This window comes from Aythya ferina, assembly GCF_964211825.1.
Source record: "Aythya ferina genome assembly, chromosome: 4".
Lineage (NCBI taxonomy): Eukaryota > Metazoa > Chordata > Aves > Anseriformes > Anatidae > Aythya > Aythya ferina.
This window is the reverse complement of record NC_140300.1, coordinates 65,264,399-65,285,382: the sequence shown is the minus strand read 5'-3', so window position 1 is coordinate 65,285,382 and position 20,984 is coordinate 65,264,399. Positions and strand designations below refer to the sequence as shown.

General features: G+C 43.2%; 1 protein-coding gene across 2 annotated transcripts in view; it reads left to right on the top strand.

Annotated features, from left to right (window-relative positions):
• TNKS (tankyrase) overlaps nucleotides 1-20,984 on the top strand; it is a 103,423-nt gene that overhangs the window by 39,791 nt on the left and 42,648 nt on the right. For both annotated transcript variants that reach the window (XM_084516895.1, XM_084516894.1), the window contains exons 4-5: nucleotides 10,209-10,245; nucleotides 11,128-11,203. In XM_084516895.1, the coding sequence (XP_084373021.1) occupies nucleotides 10,209-10,245; nucleotides 11,128-11,203 (113 nt within the window). The remainder of the gene's footprint in view (nucleotides 1-10,208; nucleotides 10,246-11,127; nucleotides 11,204-20,984) is intronic.

Here is a 20,984-nt window from a genome sequence, read left to right as displayed (position 1 = left end):
TGGATGTGGTGCTTGGGGACATGGTTTAGTGGGTGACATTGGTAGTATGGGGATGGTCGGACCAGAAGGGAAAAAAGGGAGAAAATTGCTGAGCAACAGCTGCTGAAAGAGTGAGGGGTGAGCAGCAGCCCTGCAGCCCCCAGGTGAGTGCAGCAGGAGGGCAGGAGGTGCTGCAGGCAGGCAGCAGCAGTTCCCCTGCGGGCTGTGCAGGGAGAGGCCCCTGGTGGAGCAGGCTGTCCCCCTGCAGCCCATGGGTCCCACATGGAGCAGATCTCCACGCTGCAGCTCCCCCATGGGTGGAGGAGCCCCCGGTGGAGCAGGTGGATGTGGCCTGGAGGAGGCTGTGGCCCATGGAGAGCCCCCGCAGGAGCAGGCCCTGGGCTGGAGCTGCAGCCCGTGGAGAGGAGCCCACGCAGGAGCAGGGGGTCTGGGGGGAGCTGCCGCCCACCCGTGGGGGACCTGTGCTGGAGCAGTTTGCTCCTGGGGGATGGACCCCATGGTACAGAGCCGTGTGGGAGCAGTGCTTGAAGAGAATGCAGCAGGAGAAATAAGCTGTTTTCATAGTGCATCCTGTTCAAGAACTAGCTCTCTCCCCTGTCCTTCTAAACAACCTCAAACAGGGAAATTATTTGATTCCCCCCTAAGAGTCTTTAAAGAAAAATCATATAAATGCCTGTTTACTATTGACACAAACCATGAGAGAAAACTAGCAAGAAAAATACATAACCTCAGCAAAACTATGTTGTATGAAAGCAAGCTCCAAAAATATATGCTTCACCATCCAGTCATTCTCTGAGGAGAACGCTGCAGTCAACATGAGCAGACTACATTTTGCAAACTCTGATTTTCCCATGGTAAATAAAACATGCCAGCTACCTGGGGGTATGGCACCTGAAAATCTATAGATTGATTCAAAACATGAGCATTTATCTTAACAAAAAAAAAAAAAAAAAGAAAGAAATCTATGTGCTCACATACAGAAAACATTATGAATTTTGTACCAACAATTTGCACAGCTTTAAAGGTACTTCTTTTTCCTAGTACATTCATACAAGACATGTGGCGTGTATGTGCCAACCTGCGTTTTTATTAATTTTAAACGTCTGAACAATGCAGTCATTCCTCTGTAACCTCATACCTAAATGTATATGACAAGCTTGAGAAAACAAAACCTTCCACCTCCTACAAATGCACTTCTGCATTTTGTAAATGCCACACTTGTCCTGTGGCATTTACTCTGGAGGGAATTCAGTCCTAGTTAAATCATTTCTGTACCTCCCAGAGAAAAACACAAAGCACTTCCAGCATCTCTAGCCCACAGAGTAGCAAGCAGAAGGCAGGAAAAAGACAAGTGAGAGGAGCTGTGCCACCTCTGCTGGCAGCATCACCGAGGATAAGCAGCAAGTGAATCAGCACAACCCCCAACAAACCGATGACCATGATCACTTTTCTGCCTCTGTGCCAGCTTCTTCTGTCAGAGACTCCTCAGCCTGGTCTCTCTCGTGCATCTCTGCAGTCACCACCAACCCCACTTGTGCATCTTCAACTCTCCAGAGAAAAATTTCAGGGGCAACCTAGTCACATTCTAGAAAGACGTAATTCTTTGTAAATAGAGGAAACACAAGGCAAACCAGTCTCTCACACAGCAATGAACTCATCTGTATTTGGGAAGCTAAAGAAAAATACAGTACAACGTTATCTTCATTACCAAAAGCACAGGTATCATTAAAAGGAGAGAAAAAAAAGTCAACTTACTTTTATGTTATACTTCAGCAAAGTACAGCAAGTAAATTCTTACCAAAAGAATGTTGAGACAGAAATAACAGAGTTTGCTACGGAGAACAATTTTGTCATACCGAACAGGAAAGTAACGTGCCAACAGTTCATTTCAAATTTTTTAAAAAATATGCATATTCTCCAAAATAAAAATTTTCCCTGTGTTAACATGCTATTATTTCCTAATTAGAGCCAAAAGACAGTTGGAAAATAAGGGACAGCCAGGTACAGTTTGGAGGAGAGAGGAGGAAGCAGCACAAACACGAGAAACCTGTAATCGCCATCCAGCTGCAAAACGATGAGCTGATCGCCAATGCAGAAACCTGGTGGGATGGGTCACCAACTGGAGAGCTGCAGCTGGTGGGTGCAAACTCTTCTGGAGGGACCGGAATAGTGTTTGCAGAATACGACCTAGGATATGGGATCGCTTGGGAAACTGCCCTCAGAGACAAAGGAGCAAATGAGAGCTGGGAGACACTTAAAAAATGTTTTTCTTAGGGCACAAGAGCTCTTAATCCTGACATGCAAGAAGTTGGGCAGGGGAAGCAGAAGACCAGCTTGGCTAAGTTGAGACCTCTCAGACAAACTAAGGCACAAAACCAAAATGCACAGGCAGTGGAGACGGGGGTATTCCTCCTGAGAAGGTTATAGGGACATGGCCCATGACTGCAGGGAGGGGATCAGGAAGGCCAAAGAACTCGAATTGAACTTGGCTTAAGATACAAAAGAACAGAAGTTTTCTGTAAGTATGTAGGACAACAAAGGAAGATAAAAATACCTGTACTCCCCCAACGCGTGAAAGAGGAGACCTGGCTACAACTGACATGGAGAAAGCTGTGGTACTTGGTGACTTTTTTTCCTTCAGTATTCACTAGCAAGTGCTCTGGCCATACCAATCAAGTTGCAAAATCCAAAGGCAGGGACTAGGAGAATGAAGAACCATCCACTGGATGAGAAGATCAGGTTTAAGACCATCTAACCTGAAGGTGCACAAGTCCACAGGACACGATGAAACACATCCACAGGTGCTGAAGGAACTGGTGGATGAAGTTGCTAAGCCACCATCCATCGCATTTGAGAAGTCATGGCAGTCCAGTGAAATTTGCAGTGGCTGGAAGACTACAACACAGTTACAGCATGGGTGGATAGGGGAAGAGCAATCCACCATTTGCTCTTAGACTGTAAAATATATAAAAAATATATATAAAAAAATCCATGCAAGAGTTAACACAGGTTTTCTCTGTTGTGGCCTAGTGTATTTTTTTAGTAAGAGCTAACTCAGCATTACTACTCCTTCCAGAGAGCATTCGCCATCAAGAAGAAATAACATTATATCTTCACCACCACCAGCTTAGGTCTCTTGCTTATGTAGTAACTGAGAAATTTCCTTTTTTTTTTTTCCCATCCTCTGAGCATATCTCAGCAAAGCAGAGCAAAGACAGGTTATAAAAGATCTGTGTCTATCTTCACAGGTTTCGGCAATGGAAACTGCCAGAGAGAGGTCATTGTCATTGGATCGCAGCCCGTGTTCAAACATAAAATCGTGCCATTGCAACAGTTCTAGCATATGCTTCTAGCATAAGAGGCTTTACTACACTTGAAATGTTTCTGCGTTTGGGTAAAGGACACAAGCAAGGCAAGGAAATATTCAAAGGGAGTGAGTACTAGCAGGTTTTGTTTTCCCTTCCTCTGTGTAACAATCATACCGATAGTTGTCAGCCCTGGCAGGGGACTGTGTAGGAGTCATCAAGCAGCGTAAAGGCAATTGGACTTCGTTTTTGTTGATGCAGTTCTTCCATTTGCCATTTTGGCCCAAATAGAAGACTGTGCTTAGGTGTGGAAGTACTCGGCATCCCTGGATGCACAGATGGTGCTGCACAATAAAATTCCCCTCTAAGTATCAGTGGTGACATCTGACAACCTGAACCACCCTCGGACATACGGTGTTTCCAGGTTTTAGGGAGGGATGCCTGGCCAGCAGTTAAGTAGCAGGGGCTCAGCAAAGTCATACCTGTCCTTTCCTTCCCTTTTTTCTCACCTACAAGATACTGCTCCTAACCCTAGCAAAGAGAGAAAAAGCAAAGACAGAGCACGCTATATGGTAAGGTAAGGCCACGTATGGTAAGGAATGACAATGCACATAATGTACGTAAGCCAGAAATTATTTTTTCCCCCTGACCTGCTAGCTCTTCAAGAAGGAAACATTCATCTACCATCTTGCAGTTGTGGGCACGGACAAAAGCAGGAGAACTCTTGAGACAAAACTACCTTTTTCCTGCCAATGATCAGGAACAGGGTTTCCTGCAAAGCTCAACATGATTTCAAGAGAAAAAAAGATCCAGGAAAAGACAAGATTTACTGACTAATTAGACCAACAATTTCCAGAACACTCAGGAGAGTTCTCATCTAATTCCCTGAAGATAGTGCAACATTTGAAAACAAACTCTTAAAATAATTATCTTCAGCATTTGCAGATAAAACCTACAAGGAGTTGCAATGCTGTGCTGGTTTTACCCTGCTGGGCAGCTGAACTGCACCATTGCTGCTCTCTCACTCCCCCTTCTTAAGGAGCTCCACCGGGGGCTCCTCCACCCATGGGGGGGCTGCAGCGTGGAGATCTGCTCCATGTGGGACCCATGGGCTGCAGGGGGACAGCCTGCTCCACCAGGGGCCTCTCCCTGCACAGCCCGCAGGGGAACTGCTGCTGCCTGCCTGCAGCACCTCCTGCCCTCCTGCTGCACTCACCTGGGCGCTGCAGGGCTGCTTCTTGCTCCTTATTCTTCCAGCTGTTGTTGTGCAGCAGTTTTTTTCTCTGTCTTAAATATGTTCTCACAGAAGTGCAAACAACATCACTTTTTGGCTCAGCTCTGGCCAGCAGCAGGTCCCTTTGGAGCCAGCTGAAACTGGCCCTTCTCTAATGTGGGGCAGCTTCGGGACTCTTCTCACAGAGACCACCCCTGCAGCCCCCTGCTACCAAAATCTTGCTAAGGAAACACAGTACAAACATTAACCCTAAGCAAATGGGAAGTAACAGAGGCTGACCAGAAGACCTCCAAAAGTCCCTCCCAATCTCAACCATTCTGCAACTCTGTAGTATTCACAGATCATCTTTATGCAGGCTGTGGCCAGTTGCACGTTCATCTGTCCCAGGTCCTTCTGGCACAGGTCTCAAAGGCAGGGTGCCATTAGCTGGTGTTTTCACTGTTTACCAGTACGCTGGGGATTTATGCATGCAATTGTGATTCTATATTGCATGCAAATTGTTTATCCTATCTAGTTTTTCAGTTTGATTAAAAATCTTTTCATCGATTTCTCACTGTTGTTTTTTTTTGGTGTAGTGTTGGATACTGATGGCTTTATTTAACGTGTGACATTAATTTTTAGGGAGTCATCCTCACTGTGGAAAACACACGGTAGCATGATAAAGCAAAAGCTGCTTTGTCCAGGCTGTTTCAGCTCCTGTTGGTTTCTGTGTTAGCTGACGTGTTGGAGGGGAGGAACAGAGAGAGCTCCCTTACCTTGTTCCTTGGCGTAGGAGCGTTGTGAAAAGCACTGGCAGTGAATGCCATTCGGATTGCTTCTGCAGTTTGCAGTAATCAGGTGAAATTTCAGCACTTCTGGCAGAGAGTTAAAGCAGAGTCTCTAGTCTGCTTCAGGACTGATCTGCTATGTTAGGCTTTTCCAGAATTCGGGATTTGCCTTTCTCAAATGTGCATACATGACTGTGACATCTCAGACTCATCTGGTAAGTTTAAATTGTAAAGGCTTCTAGAGAATTAAAGCTGGGAGTAGCTTATTCCTTGCAGCTCTTCAGCACTGAAGTCGTTTGTGCTGTATCGAGATTGTCAGTGTGGCCCAGCAGTGATGACTGTGTGGCACCAGTTGCCACATGGTTAGGCAGGAAGATGTGATCTCTAAGATGGGAGGCAGGAGGAGCAGGTTGGTAGCAGAGGAGGGCTCGTGGAGTCTAGCTGCAAAAGGCTGCTTGTGCTTCCCTGGCTGCAACTGCTATCACTAAACTGACAAACACAAAAGAAATACCTGAGGAAATATCTAAGGAGCCCATAAAGCTTTCAGCCTGTCACTGTTGATACACGGCTGTCTAGAGAAGAGTCTAGAAGCTACCTCATGTTAGGTAAGGGCTGGTTTCAGACTGCTGCAAAGGGATCCACTGCTGGCCAGGGCTGAGCCAATGAGCAACACTGTTCTGAGAGAGTATGTTAAAGAAAGGGGAAAAAATGTGGCACAGCAGCAGCTGGGAGAGTGAGGAGTGAGCAGCAGCCCTGCAGCCCCCAGGTGAGTGCCGCAGGAGGGCAGGAGGTGCTGCAGGCAGGCAGCAGCAGTTCCCCTGCGGGCTGTGCAGGGAGAGGCCCCTGGTGGAGCAGGCTGTCCCCCTGCAGCCCATGGGTCCCACATGGAGCAGATCTCCACGCTGCAGCCCCCCAGTGGGTGAAGGAGCCCCCGGTGGAGCAGGGGATCTGTTGGGATCTGCCGCCCATGGGGAACCCACATCGGAGCTGCCCAGCTGAGTGAAACCACCACAACTGGCTGGCTGTGGTTACCTGCGGTGGCCTCCTAATTCCGGCATCAACAGAGCAGTGGTTCGATCTGGAGCTAGGAGCAAGCTGATGACTTGCTCCTGGGTTTAAAGGATGCTGAGCAAGCTGTAAGGAATGAGCTCGATCAGGTGCTGTGAACAGCAGACAGTGAGGATTTACCAGCTTTTGCCTGATGAGATTGTTGCCCAGAGAGGTTGTGGAGTCTCCTTCTCTGGAGATATTCAAGACCCACCTGGATGCCATGCTACGCAGTGTGCTCAAGGTGACCCTGCTTGGCAGGGAGGTTGGACTTTTTTTGATGATCTTCAGAGGTCCCTTCCGACCTTGGCCATTGTGTGATTCTGTGAGGATGATGAGCAGCTCTGTCTGCGCCCCATTTTATGCCCCTTCAGAGACTGACAGAGCAACCATCTGTGGGCTACCCAGCGAGAGGAGGTGAACAGGACCAGCGCTCTTCTTGTGGGCTGCCAGGCTAAGCCACAACCCTTCTGGATTTCTGCTCTGGGTTCTTTCAAACCCAGAGGGAAGGCAGGCCAGGCAACTTCTCACCTGCACAGCATGGCATATGGAGTACATGTTTGGCAGGATGTCCTTGGGCTTACCACCACACACATAAAGGAAACGCTGATTTGTGCTGTGGTGGAAGGGCCAGATAGGAAATAGGTGAGAATTGTTTGCATTGTATTTGATGAATTGCGGTTTTGGTTTTCTATGGCAGGGTCTAAACAACATTAACTTTCACACCTCTGGCAGACAGTATTTGTGCCATCCCAAATACCGCTGCCCAAAATCCTCTGTATTAACGCTGTGACTGCAGGGATGTTTTTCTCTCTGTTACTCTCTCAATCAAGCTAGCAATTACTAAGAGATTTGAAAGAGGAGTTCAGGCTGGTACCTGCACTTTGTTCTGAAGATGCCCTTTAACAAATCGACAAACCCTAACCTGCAGAAAGGAGCTCGGTAAGAGATGTTATTACTTCGGTTCGAGTCAAGCAGTTTGACATTCTTTGAGCAGAAGTACTGCTTGAGGATGATAGTCTGTATTCGTGTACTTAGCTCGGACTTAGAAATTCATCTCAGCCATAACCACGCATGGTTTGTTTTCAAATGCTTTGAAAATGAATGTTTTATTAGGTAGCTGTGGCCAAATGCTGCAGGATGGCCTTTGATAGGCTTCATCGCTAAGTGACTGTAGCCGTGTTGGCAGAGCCCTCTGGTGGGAGCACAGCCTGTGCCAGGAGAAGCTGGTTTTGCAGGCAGAGCCACCCACTTCTCCCAAATGCCACTAACCAGCCTTCTCTCTGCTTGGTGGCATCCCACCAGCTGTTTGCAAAGTGGCCAGGGGCTTCCCCTTCATCCAACTCCTAGCCAGGAGCTTCAGAAATGCAGAGCCCTGCGGATTTTTTATCAAATTGGTGGTGCAATCTGAGGTACGAGTGCCTGTATTATTTTAGGTGTTGTTCTGCAAAATGCTGACAGCTCTTAGAGGGTAACAAAGTTGGCCAATTACAAGATAATGTTTTCCTAATCCGGATCAGTGTAGGAGAGCTCCGATGGATTTCAGCATCCATTTGTATGAATTTCAACAGTATCTGTAAATACTTTTTTTCTACCTCGAAGTAAAAGTGACCGATTTACTTAGGCATGCAGCGGGACATTTTGGAGCCAAGAAGCACAGCCTTCCATTTCTGTCGGTCAGTAACGCTTTCAACAAGCAGGGTCTTTGAGGAAAGGGCTTTTGTGTAGCACCTTATTGAGCAGGGAGGAAAAATGGTATTATACTTGTCTAATACAGTAGTATTCAAAAGCCTGGTTAGAACTGCTAAATGCACTGCCAAACCCGAATCTGTAAACAGGCCTTTTAATCCGATTAGGTCCCTGAAGTGTTGATATAATACAGGCCAATAACTCTCCTGCAGGAAATCCAGCTGTTTAAGATTGTTGCACAAGTAATGCAGTAGTAATAAAACGTCTTTTTTTTTTTCCCTTAGTCACATGCTGGCCGGAGCTTTTCATTCAGCATTGATTTGAAACACACACAGCTGTGCCCTGTATTTTATCTTCATTAAAATAAAAAAGAGGAACACACACACAGGGGCTCGAACAGGCAGCTACCTGTGGTGGGCAGGAACCCCCCCGAGGAAGCTGGAGAGAAGCACTAAGACTAACACCTGACACATTTTGGGGTAATTTGACCTCTTGCATCATCCAACTTTCCCTCAGAAATACATATAAATTCTTCCAAAAGCTCATCACGGCCTGCAATTGCAGTGCCAGCTCCAGTTTTTCACCTTCGTGTGCTGCACTGCTGGGGTTCAGCAGCGTGTAACCGCTCCGTGAAGACAGCCCTCGCACGCAGCCTGGCGGGGTGGAACTCCTTGCTGCGTGTCGTCCTGAATTCCCAGCGCTGAATTTGCTGCAGAAAGCAATTAAATGGTACAATCCATCGGTGCTGCTGGCTGCAGGCACTGCCTTTGTCTGAGAACTCCTCAGGGGCAGAGGGGCTGGGAGGTGCATCACCGGGTGCACGCACCCACTCTCCTTACCCTGGGGTGAAGGCAGGATGCTGAACGAAACAGGGCTGCTCGAGGCCCTCGGGAGGGCTGCTTTCGGTGTGGGTTTTCTCTCCTGGTGATAACTGGAGCTGTGCTGGGGGGAGTCCCAATGAAGGAAGGCTCTGACCCTCCTCCTGCAGCCTACAAAGCTTTACTGAGGCATATTTTATCAGAGGGGCTTTCCTGGTTACCTGGAGTCCCATGGCCTGACTGCCTTCCCTGCCTGTAACGCATGGCACACTGGATTCTTATTACAAATACACATAAGAGGCAACACAAAGGGTTTATTTTATCACCTTTCTTACAGGACAGCCTCATCTTCCTGTTGTTCTTACAGCATTGTGATTAGCAGCCTCAGTTCTCTGGCAGGTGTTAATAGGGTATGCTTCTCAAGCCCTCCATGTTTTGGCTACTAGGACAGCCTCTGCTCTGTGATTTTATGAAGCTACTTTTTCAGGAGCTGTTTTTCCAAATCCCAAATTTAAATTCTTAAATTTCAATTCTTATTGCGTGCCATCATATTTCAGCTTGGTCAAATACTGAATTATTTCCACAGGTTCATTTCCACATGCTCTTTTTAAGCTATTTACATTTAATAAACCTTTTTAAGATATTTAATTCTTGTTGTGGGAGCAGCAACCTTCCTGAGCTGTCTGTTGTAGCTCAAAATTTCACATGCAAACGTTGCTTTTGGTATTGCTCGTGGTTATCTCTCATCTCAGAGTCACGTAACAGCCTCTTGGAGAGTTCATCCCCTTTTGTCTGCGCCTTTTATTTCTAATGCACGCTTTCGTGGGAAGCGGCAGCCGATGCGATATTGGTGATTTTTCTAAATAATCGTTGCTCTCCTGAAGAAGTTGGTGAAGTTGAATATCGCCGTTCGAACGGGAGGTTCGGAGACGGGTAATTTGTACCTTTTAGCCAGCCGCGCCGCCTTGCTTTTGTCTCAGAATTTATTATGCTTCCCAAGTAGAATGTGACAGACTGAATAGGGCAGGGGGTGGGGACATTGTCTTCAGCTGACACACTGCTATCAGCGGGACCGTGTTCCTGGACGTAAGATTTTGCAGTCATTGGTTGTCCGAAGAAAGCCTTTCCATTTGAGGATTGGACCAGAAGATGCGTCAGTTTGCTGCCCGTCTCCAAGGTACTGGTGATGCTGCCTCCACAAGCTGGCTAACGTCACAGCTCCATCACCCAGCGGGGTGTGGGCTTTTTTTCTCCTCTCCTCTGTTTTAATTCTGTATTTGCTTCCTACTGCATTTCTTAATCTGTCTTCCGCCAAATGCTAACAGCATGATATTTTGCAATCATTTAGGTGAATACAAGAAGGACGAACTCCTGGAAGCTGCTAGGTGAGTGCTGCTTACAATACAGAGCATATTTTGGGGGTAGAAGCAGGAAAGGAAACGAGATTTTTTGAAACAGTGATGTTTTGTCATTGCTTTCCCATGGAATGATGCAAATAAGCCGCCTCATTAGCAGAAATCTCTTTGGACTTTATAGTCTGCTACAAATGGAAAAGCCCGTTTATGTAATTGAAATCCCCCCCCATGGTGGTTATAAGGTTAATACTGAGTTTTTGCTGTAAGCTGTTTAAATACTCTCTATCATTTTGTGACTGTTCTTTTTAGGGGCAAATTAAATAAAATTAGCCATTATCTTTTCTTCTGTTTTTTTTTTGTTTGTTTTTTTTTTTTTTCTTTTTACTGCTACCTTAGGATATATTTTGAAAATAAGCTTTACCAGAACAGAACATACGGAAGCCTATACAAAAGGTGTAAAGTTCAGCCTTATATTCCAAAGATGCTTTCAAGCTTCCTTCTGACAGCACAAGACCATATTTACAGGCTGTTTACCCTTATAAAAAAAAAATCAGGATATTGGCTTATAGTTATTTGGAACGTTATGGGTTGCATACAATGAGAATGTATTTAATTCAGAACAAGCAGTTCAGCAAATGGCTTTCAGAGGATCTGTAAAATTAGATGAAGGAAATATAGGATGAGATTAAGGAAATAAAATAAGAGTTGTTTTTTTTTTTTTTTATCATCTATTACAGTACTATTTCCTATAATTATGCTAGGTCTTGAAAGGTGCAGAAAATCCATTTGACATTCTCCCTGGCAGAGTACAGATTTCAGTATATGATACTCTGATGTCCAGCTCTTTAGCAAATATTTTGCAGAACACTGTCTCTTCCCCCCTTTTCCTAATTCCCTCCTCTCCATTTACAGGAGTGGTAATGAAGAAAAACTGATGGCTTTATTGACACCTTTAAATGTGAACTGCCATGCGAGTGATGGGCGCAAGGTAAGTTAATTCCTGTTTTTTATTTTCGTTTTTTGAGAAATGCCAATTTAACCATATTGGGAAACAGAGATGTATAAACCCAGACTGTGTAGGTGGGTGAACCCTAAGTGCTGTCTTTTCACCATGAAATTAAATGCTGGTGTACTAGACATTGGCAGCTGTGACAAACCAACAGTCAGCAGACATGGATTTTAAGTGTGTCTTTTCTTCTAAATGTCAGACCCCAGCTTACATGTAAAGTGCAACCACAGGATCTTTTGTAACAAAACCAGTATCTGCGGTTGCAGATGAATAAAATAGCTAAAAGAGGGAAGTTATTTGTGTTCGAATATTGTCTGGGTGAGGTGATTCTTATTCAGCTTAGCACCTAATGTGCTGGCACATAGACTAGCAGTGTGTCGATATGGTTAACACCTTCTGCATTTTCTTAAATTTTACATTATTGTTTTGACTTTCTCTGTCAGGGACATTTAAATGAGTTAAATTAAGAATTAGGCTGAAACTGGAGGAGGAAAGAACACATGCAGTATGAAGTAGATCCTATGATTTGTGATGTTTGAGACATCAATATGCTGGACTGTCTAGACTGGTAAATTTACAGACGTTGTTTTTATTTATTTATTATTTATTTCTAAGTGTGCCAGAATGTTCCTAATCGGTGTCTGTTAAAAAGGTCTCTCATGCATAACAATACACCTCACTCTCAGAGAGAAATGGGAGTGTTTTCCTGCACAGCTTTTTATTTTCTGTGAAGGGTGTTGGAGCATAGTATGAACCTCTGCCCATTTTGGAGCTGTTGGGGAATAGCACAGTGCCACTGATGAGGGGAGCTGAAACCAGTTGATGCTGCCTTTTCATTAAAAGACACGTTGCAGATTGTAAGGATGTATTTGTGAAAATAGTCTGACTTGTAATATGAAATGTTTTATCAGGTGTGATACCTGTAATACCCACTATGTGGAAGAAAACCTCGTCAGTTTTTAACTTGTTTATGTTAATGGCTGATCAAAAGTTTCTGAATCTTCCAGGTTTTTAAAGCAATTAATTTTTTCATGTGTGGGGGCAATCAAATGAAGAAGGGCTTTATTTAGTGTATCTGTGTTGGAGCTGATGGAATACTTCCAATATTTTAAGATGAAACATATTGCCTATAGTTCTTGGCTTCCTTTTTCTTTTTAAAAGAATTTTCTGTTCAAATGAGAATGCATTTGGTTATTAATAGTGCACTGTGCTAGAATAATTAAGCACTGTGGTATGCAGCAATGGATTGCTGTGTAATTGAGCCCCTATAATTTCTGATCTAAGGCCAAAGGCAGAGTTGTGACTTCTGTTGATAGGGAGAGGAAGCAGGCCTTGCCGATATGTCATCAAGAATAATTCACTCTAAAAAGAAAACAAAAGGCCTTAAAAAATCTTATTAAGCTAGGGGAAATTATATGTGTATTATTGTGGCCTCTGAATTAGTTTCAAAATTTATGCCCAAAGCTCAGCAAGCGTATTGCTGTTAAAGCTAATCAATGTAGGCACTTCAATAATTTGTGTGTTTGGTTGTGCTGGTGATTTTAGCCACCTGGGTAGCCAAACTCCATCACAACCTCTTTCTTGCTCTCCCTCCTCAAAAGAAGAGGGGGAGAAGAAAGTACGCTGGAAAGAAGAAGAATAAAAAAAAAAGAAAAGAAAAAGAAAAAAAAAAAGCTCATAGGCTGAGGTAAGGATAATTTAATTAAAGAGAAAAGAAAGGAGGGGGGAGGGGGGATGTCGAAACCAGCAAAGACTGCACAGAAGCACAGAGGAAAGAAAATTCTCTACTTCCCATCAGTAAGTGATGTTTGGCCATGTCCTAAGAAGCAGGGCCCTTTGCAGCCTGCATCTCGACATTCTTGTCAATGAAGGTCTGCTGATGTAGCTGCCTCCAACTGACCCTGATTTGCACTTGCTGAGAATATGTGCATTTTGAAAGTTGTTTTTTGTATTCCTTGATGTGATTCAATATTATTATTTTTTAAACTCACATAACATGATTTTTTCTGGTGGAGACACAGAGCCCTCCATTCCAAATATGATTGTTTTTCATAGTTATTTTTTGCAGATCCCTTGGTTTTCAAGCCTCAGACTTACCACAGACGTAGCACAGTGTCAGGGTGAGGAAGCGCAGCCTCCATGAAGTGGTCTGAGCATCTCTGCACCATGTTTACTCTGCAGTGTAGACATACACAGAAACTCCTGTTTGTTTCTTCTACTTTTGCGTTCCTCAGGCTTGCACATTTCTGAGACATCCAGCACTATTTTGCTAAGGGACCACTTTAGTTTTGTAGGTGAGAAAATTGAGTCCCAGTTGTGATTTTTTTCTGTATCAGAGAACCTGGCAGCATTATTCAGACTTGAAGGCTTGAATTTCTAGAAGTTGTTGTCCAACAGCTGCAACTGCTGACAAAATAGCAGCATGGTCAGTAAATTGTTGGTCGTGGTATTGTCTACTTTATTGCTGTCTGCATTTTAGGAAGTTCAGGAACTGAATTTCCTAAACTCCACGTCTGCTGGGATAGCATGCTTCGTAGAACAGATGAAAGGAGTGGAAAACCAGGACTGTAGCTTGCTAGTCTGAAACCAGCTTGGGTTAAAAGTAACAAAGACGTACTGCATCGTGTGTGCTTCTTGCAGCCTTATTGAAATGTATTGATAGGCAGAGTGATTCCTAGTGGACAGGAGTCCGTGCTGCTAAAACGGTTACAGCTGGTGCTGATAGCCATTGATCCATCCGTTAATTTAGCACAGAGGTCAGTACTGGATTAGGAGTGGAATCCAATGTTTCTTCTTCCCCTCCAAGAGAAAGTTTGGACAGATGACATGAACACTGTGGAGATGCTCACATTACTGAAGCTCTTCATCTGTTGTCTGAAGAGAGAATTCACTCTGTTGCTACTCTTGCAATTATTTTCTGGAGTGAAAAATGAAGGAGGAGTGTGTGCAAAGAGAGAGCAATTTTTATGTGTCAGCTAAAACATTACTGCATACCAAGGATCAATGTAATTTATGGAGTTTTGTTTTGATTTGATGACCAAGAAAAATAACCAATAATATCTCAGAGAAGCAATTATTTAATTGAGCTAGGAAACTGGTTTTGAGTAAGTATTGGCTTGTGTACATGGTGAATGAGGGCACAAATAATACTGCCCTTTTTTGAGCTATACAGTGCAGTGTATGCAAATGAAAGTGTTATGCAAGGGTGAAATGTCAAAAAAAATGTTTGTTTTCTTTCAACCAGTCCAATTTGTTTGCTTTTTAAAAAGCAATGCTTGAGCTAAATTACAATAGTTAATTTTAGTTAAAATAGTTATTTTACATCATTTAGTCTTGTTTTGAGTTTTTCAAGAGGAGAGTGGGAAAAAATGTTAGGGTGGAGTGTTATGTTTAACGTAAAATTTGCATTTTACATCATTTCTATTTACAGTGTTTTGTAAAGTATTTGCTCTGTCAAAATGGAACTTGTTCACACAAAATTCTCATGAGCACGTGAATATTCCTGATGGGTCTGAAATTTTTCTATGTCCCTCCTTTGAGCTCTGCTAAACTTTGTTTGTGTGGTATGTAGATGTAAAGCCTTGTAGAAGACCATCTGAAGTATTGAACTTCATGGAAAAGCCCTCCAAGATCATCTGTTCCAACCATCCCCCTGCCACCACTGTCACCCACTAACCCATGTCCCCAAGCACCACGTCCAACCTTTCCTTGAACACCCCCAGGGACGGTGACTCCACCACCTCCCTGGGCAACCCGTCCCAGTGCCTGACTGCTCTTCTGAGAAGAAATGTCTCCTAATTCCCAACCTGAACCTTCACTGGCACAACTTGAGGCCATTCCCTCTCCCAGGTCCCTTTTCTCTTCACAGCCTCCTAGCCACTCTGCCCCAAGCCTGTAGCACTGCATGGGGTTGTTGTGGCCAAAGTGCAGGCCTCGGCACTTGGCCTTGTTGAATCTCATCCCATTGGCCTCTGCCCATTGATCCAACCTTGTGGTGAATTTTCCAGAAATGTTAAATATTGAATATTTTAAAACAACAGGTTCCTACCTGCGACTGGAAGCTGAAGCTATGTTTTTTTGCCATGCGAGCAATATTTCTGATATGTTACAACAGTCGCAGCATACCTGAACTCATAGGTAGTGTCAAGAGAAAGGCTTAAAATGAAATGTATCATGGTTGTTGTGTTGAATTAAGCTATCTCTCAGCCTGCTCATTTCTTTTGGGAAGCTGTTGTGAACCCTTGAAAGATGTCTCATGAAGAAATTGATATTACATCCTTTAAAAAAAAATAATACAGAACTGTCTGAGCTAGTAAAGGCACACTGGTTTTAGCAATTCAGATTAGAAATTTTCTCTACAGTGCAGACTTCTCACATCATTTCTTAACAGCTTCCCAACATGAACTGTATCCAGCTGACACGGTAGCTATTAGTAACGGAAGGATAGATTTATTTATTTTAAGCTGGATTTTTGCTGGCATGTAATGCCCTGCTCCTGTTCTCCATTATGCATACTGCGGTCACACTGGCACTAAAATACCTGTGTGTCAGTCACTAGGGCTTGTTTTCACAAATACGTCTGCAATTTGAATATGTGGTTTTCCTGTGCCTTGGTACCTTTGTGTTTTCCTCTAAGTACACTGCCGTAAGGTCAAGGAGAACGCTTGAATGTAGAGTTTGAGGAATAAGTGCTGGTGTTCCTACCCTAGGCTTGATGTCAGTTTGTTGTGGTGGTGGCTGTGATTCATGATCATGTAGGAGCTGTCCACATGCCCTAAACGTTCAGCTTGGTGATCCATCCTCCTCCACGTGGATCTGAGTATGCAGCTCTGACTAATGTTGCTTCATTGTGTATTGCTGCCTTCAGAACATGCCTCTTCGTAACCTTATACGTGCTCATATTTTGTAATCAAAGTTAAATAAAAACTTCTTCACATAGGGGAACCCAACTCATGTGCTTAGGAGTTGCTCTAAAAGCAGTCTTGCTCTTTATCTGAAAGCTCATCTGTTTTACAACTAGGGCATATATCTGAGATTTTGTGCTCTTTTGAGCACAAGACAAATATTTTCCTGTAAAATAGGCTATATCCTTCATGTTTGAAAAGTATTATTTGCATTGATCTCTGCAGCGACTTTTCGTGTTTACATTCGGTATGAACCACTTGAAAAAAAAGAGACTACCATGGTGTTACGTGTGAACAGCTTGTCTCACAAACTTGTTGGGCGTGAGGCAGAAATCATTACCAAAAAGCAGCACAGAATGTAAGTCTCCCCCACCTACATCATTTTTCTTCCTGCAGCTTCTCTCCCTGCCCAATCCCTTTGAAACTAGAATCTTAGAGATTTCTCCAAGTGAGTGAGGAAGCCTATGGACAATGAGCCCATGGGGAAACAACATCTGCATTTATTTAATAAAAATTGTTTTTAAAGTCTACGTGGCCCTACACAGAACACCAGTAGCAGGGCTTTGCATGAATGCTTTTGATGCATAGAAAATGCCTTTTGTGTACGTTGGAGGCTTTAGCCCTTCATGTCATAAAGGATTTCAGGTTTCGTGTGCTCTGCCCTGTCCATGTTTATGGATAAAGAGTAGCAGATGTAAGAAATCCACCTGTAAGGAAGTCTGCAGTGCAGAGCTGTGCACCAGCAGCCTTGGTCTGAAGCCCCTGCTCAAGACCTTGTGTGTGTGCAATTAGTGGAGAGGATCGAGCGCAGTGTCCCCTCAGATCCTGCCGTGGGACCTCTCTGGTAAGGGCTAACTCTCTGTTGGATGGAGGAACAGGTTCCTTCTCTTGCCTCCTCTTCCTGCTCTGTATGTACAGTCAGCTTGATCAGCCTGTAAACTAAAGGCTGATTAAAGACAGAAAATGAATTATATGAAAACTAGGTGAGTTACATCTCCTCTTACCAGGGGGTCTCCAATCTGCTGTTGGTGAGTGGATTTGCCAACCCATGTTTCAGAGTTCGTCCTGTTCTCAACCTTTTTCAGGAAAAAATCTGCAGTTCAAAAGCAAATTGGTTTGCTTTCCGATTGTGAGTCAGTCAGTCTATGTTTTCACATGCTTTTACTTTGTAGTTATTAAGCCCAGAAACTTTAACAGCAGTTGAGATTCTCTTGTAATGAAGTTGTCTCTAGGAGCTGGGGGGTTGAAGAAAAATGCCATGTATGTCAGAAATATTGACATGCTTCTATACCCTCTTTTATGTGTGATCCCAGCTTACTTAAGCAGTCAAGTCTGCTCAAAGTGGATAGCACAAGAATCCCTCCCCTAAATTTGTAAAAGTAGAAATGACTTGGCTTCATTTCTATCCCTGGTGCTGCTTAGTACCCTGCTTAGCCTAAGATATCTTCTGCATAACATGTAAAATTGATCTATCTACTCGAAGTTGCTGTTACAAGATCTTAAATATTTTCTTAATTATTTTAGATATTCCAATGAGTATCCCTTCTTGTGTTCTTCAGTTATTATCAATAGTATAGTCCATCATGTCCAGGAAGAGAACTTCCACACTGGACAACTGGAAGGAGAATGCTTACTTGGTAGTCATTCTCCATGTATTGGTCTCTGTAAACCAGGAAATCTCATTTGTTAGGTCTTAATCAATGTGCTCTTCAGGAAACCTCCAAATTTATTAGCTGTGCTCTTTTTTATTCCTGAACTATTTCCCCTTGATGATTAGCTTCCCACAAGGGACAGCTTCTTGCCTTCTGCTATTATTCTCCTACTGTTTAGAGAAAACAGGTCGGATAGGCAGATTTGGAAAGAGCCATTTAATATTTTATGTGCCTTAACTAAATGCTTCAATCTGGATTTGGCTCTGTCTGCTCACAAGCATCCAGAAATTGCATAGCGATCATGTTTCTTCTGTTAGGAGTTTGAGAGTTGAGTCCTTCCCTTCCAAGAGCCTGCTGAAGGTAATGTTTGAGTTGAAATTTGGAGGTTCGGTCTGTGGACTGTATGCATTTGATTTCTGTATGTGGTTGACTGTAGTGAATGCTGTAGATGCCATTTCTATTCTTGGTGTCAATTCCCTCTTGAGAGGTACTTGATCTTGAGAGCTACTGAGAAGTGAATCATTCTGCTTTCTCATTGTTCTCTTTTGAACATGATATTGCAATACGTTGTGTCTTCCTCTGTTGTCAGACCTACCACTTACTTTTATCCTCGTTTCCCATCTCTGCACGTTGTCAGGCATCTGTCCCAGGACCTGTCACCATCTTCCTTAAAACCATCAGTGAGGATTGTGTTAAAACCCTGTTGAGTGCCCAAGTGGGCTGTATCTGTTTGTTTATCTGCATGCAGACGCTTATTGACCACTTCAGAAAACTCCAGAGAGATCTATCAGGTAGAACTTCCATTAACAGTTTTTGTGTTGACTCTTTTTATCATGTCTATCCATCTGTCCACTAAATTCTAGCTGTTACTATATTTTTTGTGGTACAGGTGCCAGTGTTGTTACAGGCTGTAGTTCCCCAAAAACTTTACAACTTTTTTTACAACTTTTTTACAACTTTATGTACCAAGACAATTTTAAGTGATGGTTGTGTGCCACTAGTAATTCACCCATTTAATTCTTCAGTGTTCTCCTGGGTGAATGCAATCCCATCCGAGCAATTTGTTGATTTTTATTTTTTTTTTCATGGGTATTGTTACCTCTTTTATGCTTAATTCAGTTTCAGATCAATCCTTTTCCAAGCTTCACCATGCTCCCAAATACGCACTTGCTTACTCACCAGGGCTCTGGTGTGGCAATTACCTGTGTTTCTTCTAAGACGTATGCCATGCAGAGTTCCTTTAGTTCCTCCACAATAACCTGCATGTAGGATCTCTCATTTCTCAGCCTAGTATCATCTTGCCCCCACCGGACTGTCTGGAGGTTTTTGTGCTTCTGGTGGGTCGGAAGAAGTTTTTTTCGAAGAAGAATTCAAACTAACAATAGTTTGAATTCCTTTCACTAGTTGTTGCTCAAATCATCTTTGCCTGCCTAATTGTATTTTTACCTATAATCTGCTGGATTTTGTGATCCTTCTGATTTTTCTTTAGCTTCTGAATTCAGCTTTTTGAATAATGCCTTCTTAATTCTAGTAATCTCTTTTGATTTGCTGTTTAATCACACTGGCTTCTTTCACTTTGTCAAGCACTTCCCAACAGAAGCTGCATTAGCACCGTTTCTGGTATGGTCTCTGTGAGTGGTCTTCTTGCTGTTTGTAAAGACTTGATTCTCTTAGTGATGGCTTTTAGTTGATATTTACCAAACTTCCCAAATTTTCATAGCTTCCCTTTCTGAAGGTTAGTGTGGTCATGCTCCATTATTTTTATCAATCCTTTCCCCTGTATGATGGCTGTCCTAGCCATCTGAGTGAAACAGCCACCTTGGTAAAGCAGTCACTGGTAACCCACAAACATTTCCTCTCTGTTGCATATTCACGTGTGATACTGGCCTGGTCTACATGGCACTAATTGAAGTTACCCAAAGCCCTTGTGTTGGCTGCTCTTGCTGCCTCACTGTTTTCTCTCAGCACATCAGTTCTCAGTAGCTAATACAACCCCATCACTGACTTCACAGGTTAAATGGATTTAGAGTGATGGGTTTAATGCTAAACGAACAGAACTTCAAACACGGACGTGCAAGGAGAGTTGTATTTACACAGTGGTTTTAGAAATGGTTATGTCAGTTGATGAAGCAGGTAGGAGATGAACAATAAAAGGGAAGAAATATGCCAAAATAAGGCACTGTAATTTATGGGGAGTGTGTCAGTGATGGACAAGAAAATTGAGGTTATTTGCTTAGTCTCCTCTAATTAATGTAATGTACTTCTACTTATAAAAGATACTTCTTACAGATGGAATTCTTTCGAATATTCTATTTCTAATAGCCATAACTTCTCAATTTCAAAGCATATTAGGAAGTACAAGATATTCTCTTTTTTCTGTATTTTGGAAGGCTGTATTAGTTCTGCAAAGGAAAAATGAAATCTACTTGACTGGATTATAAAAACTTGTGAATAATCACTAATGCAAAAAAAAAGAACATTTTTTGTACCTAATTTTGTGAATTATTTTAGACTTCTTATTTTAATTTGATTCCAAAATGTGAGGGTTTTTTTCAAACTCTGAGAAGTGGAAGTGAAATGCAATTAACTTGCATGTATTGTTCTTAACAGAGTTTGTTCTCACCCCACATTCAATAAAGATGAGCAAAGTGCTGGCTTGAATGTCATGTTAGCAGAGAGAGCAGTCAAGGTAACATTCAGAGAGTTTTTTCTTTCTTAGTAATCCAGAAAATATTCTAAACTTAAGGCTAAAATGTTTGTAATCACAAGGTGGAAGAGGGTGGATGGGGGAAAGGTGTTTTTGGTTTCTTTCCTTTGTTTCTCACTTCTCTAGCTTGTTAGTGATAGGCAATAAATTTCTCTAATCTCCCTACTCTGAGTCTGTTTTGCCCGTCATGATGATCTCCCCATCCTTATCTCACCCTTGAGCCCTTTTCATCATATTTTCTCCCCCTTTCTCTTTGAGGAGGTGGAGTGAGAGAGCGGCTGTGGTGGAGCTTGGCTGCCCACCCAAGTAAAACCAGCAGAAGCCTGAGGCTGTGAACTGTACTGACTGGCACTGGGAGACTTCCAAAATCTCCGCAGAAACTTGGCTATCCTTGCCCTGTAACTCAGGCCAGAAGTAATAGCACCTGTTCTTCCCTGTGCACTATACTTAAATCACATCTTCCAGGGTGTGATTTACAAGAAAGTTCCAGCTGTTGC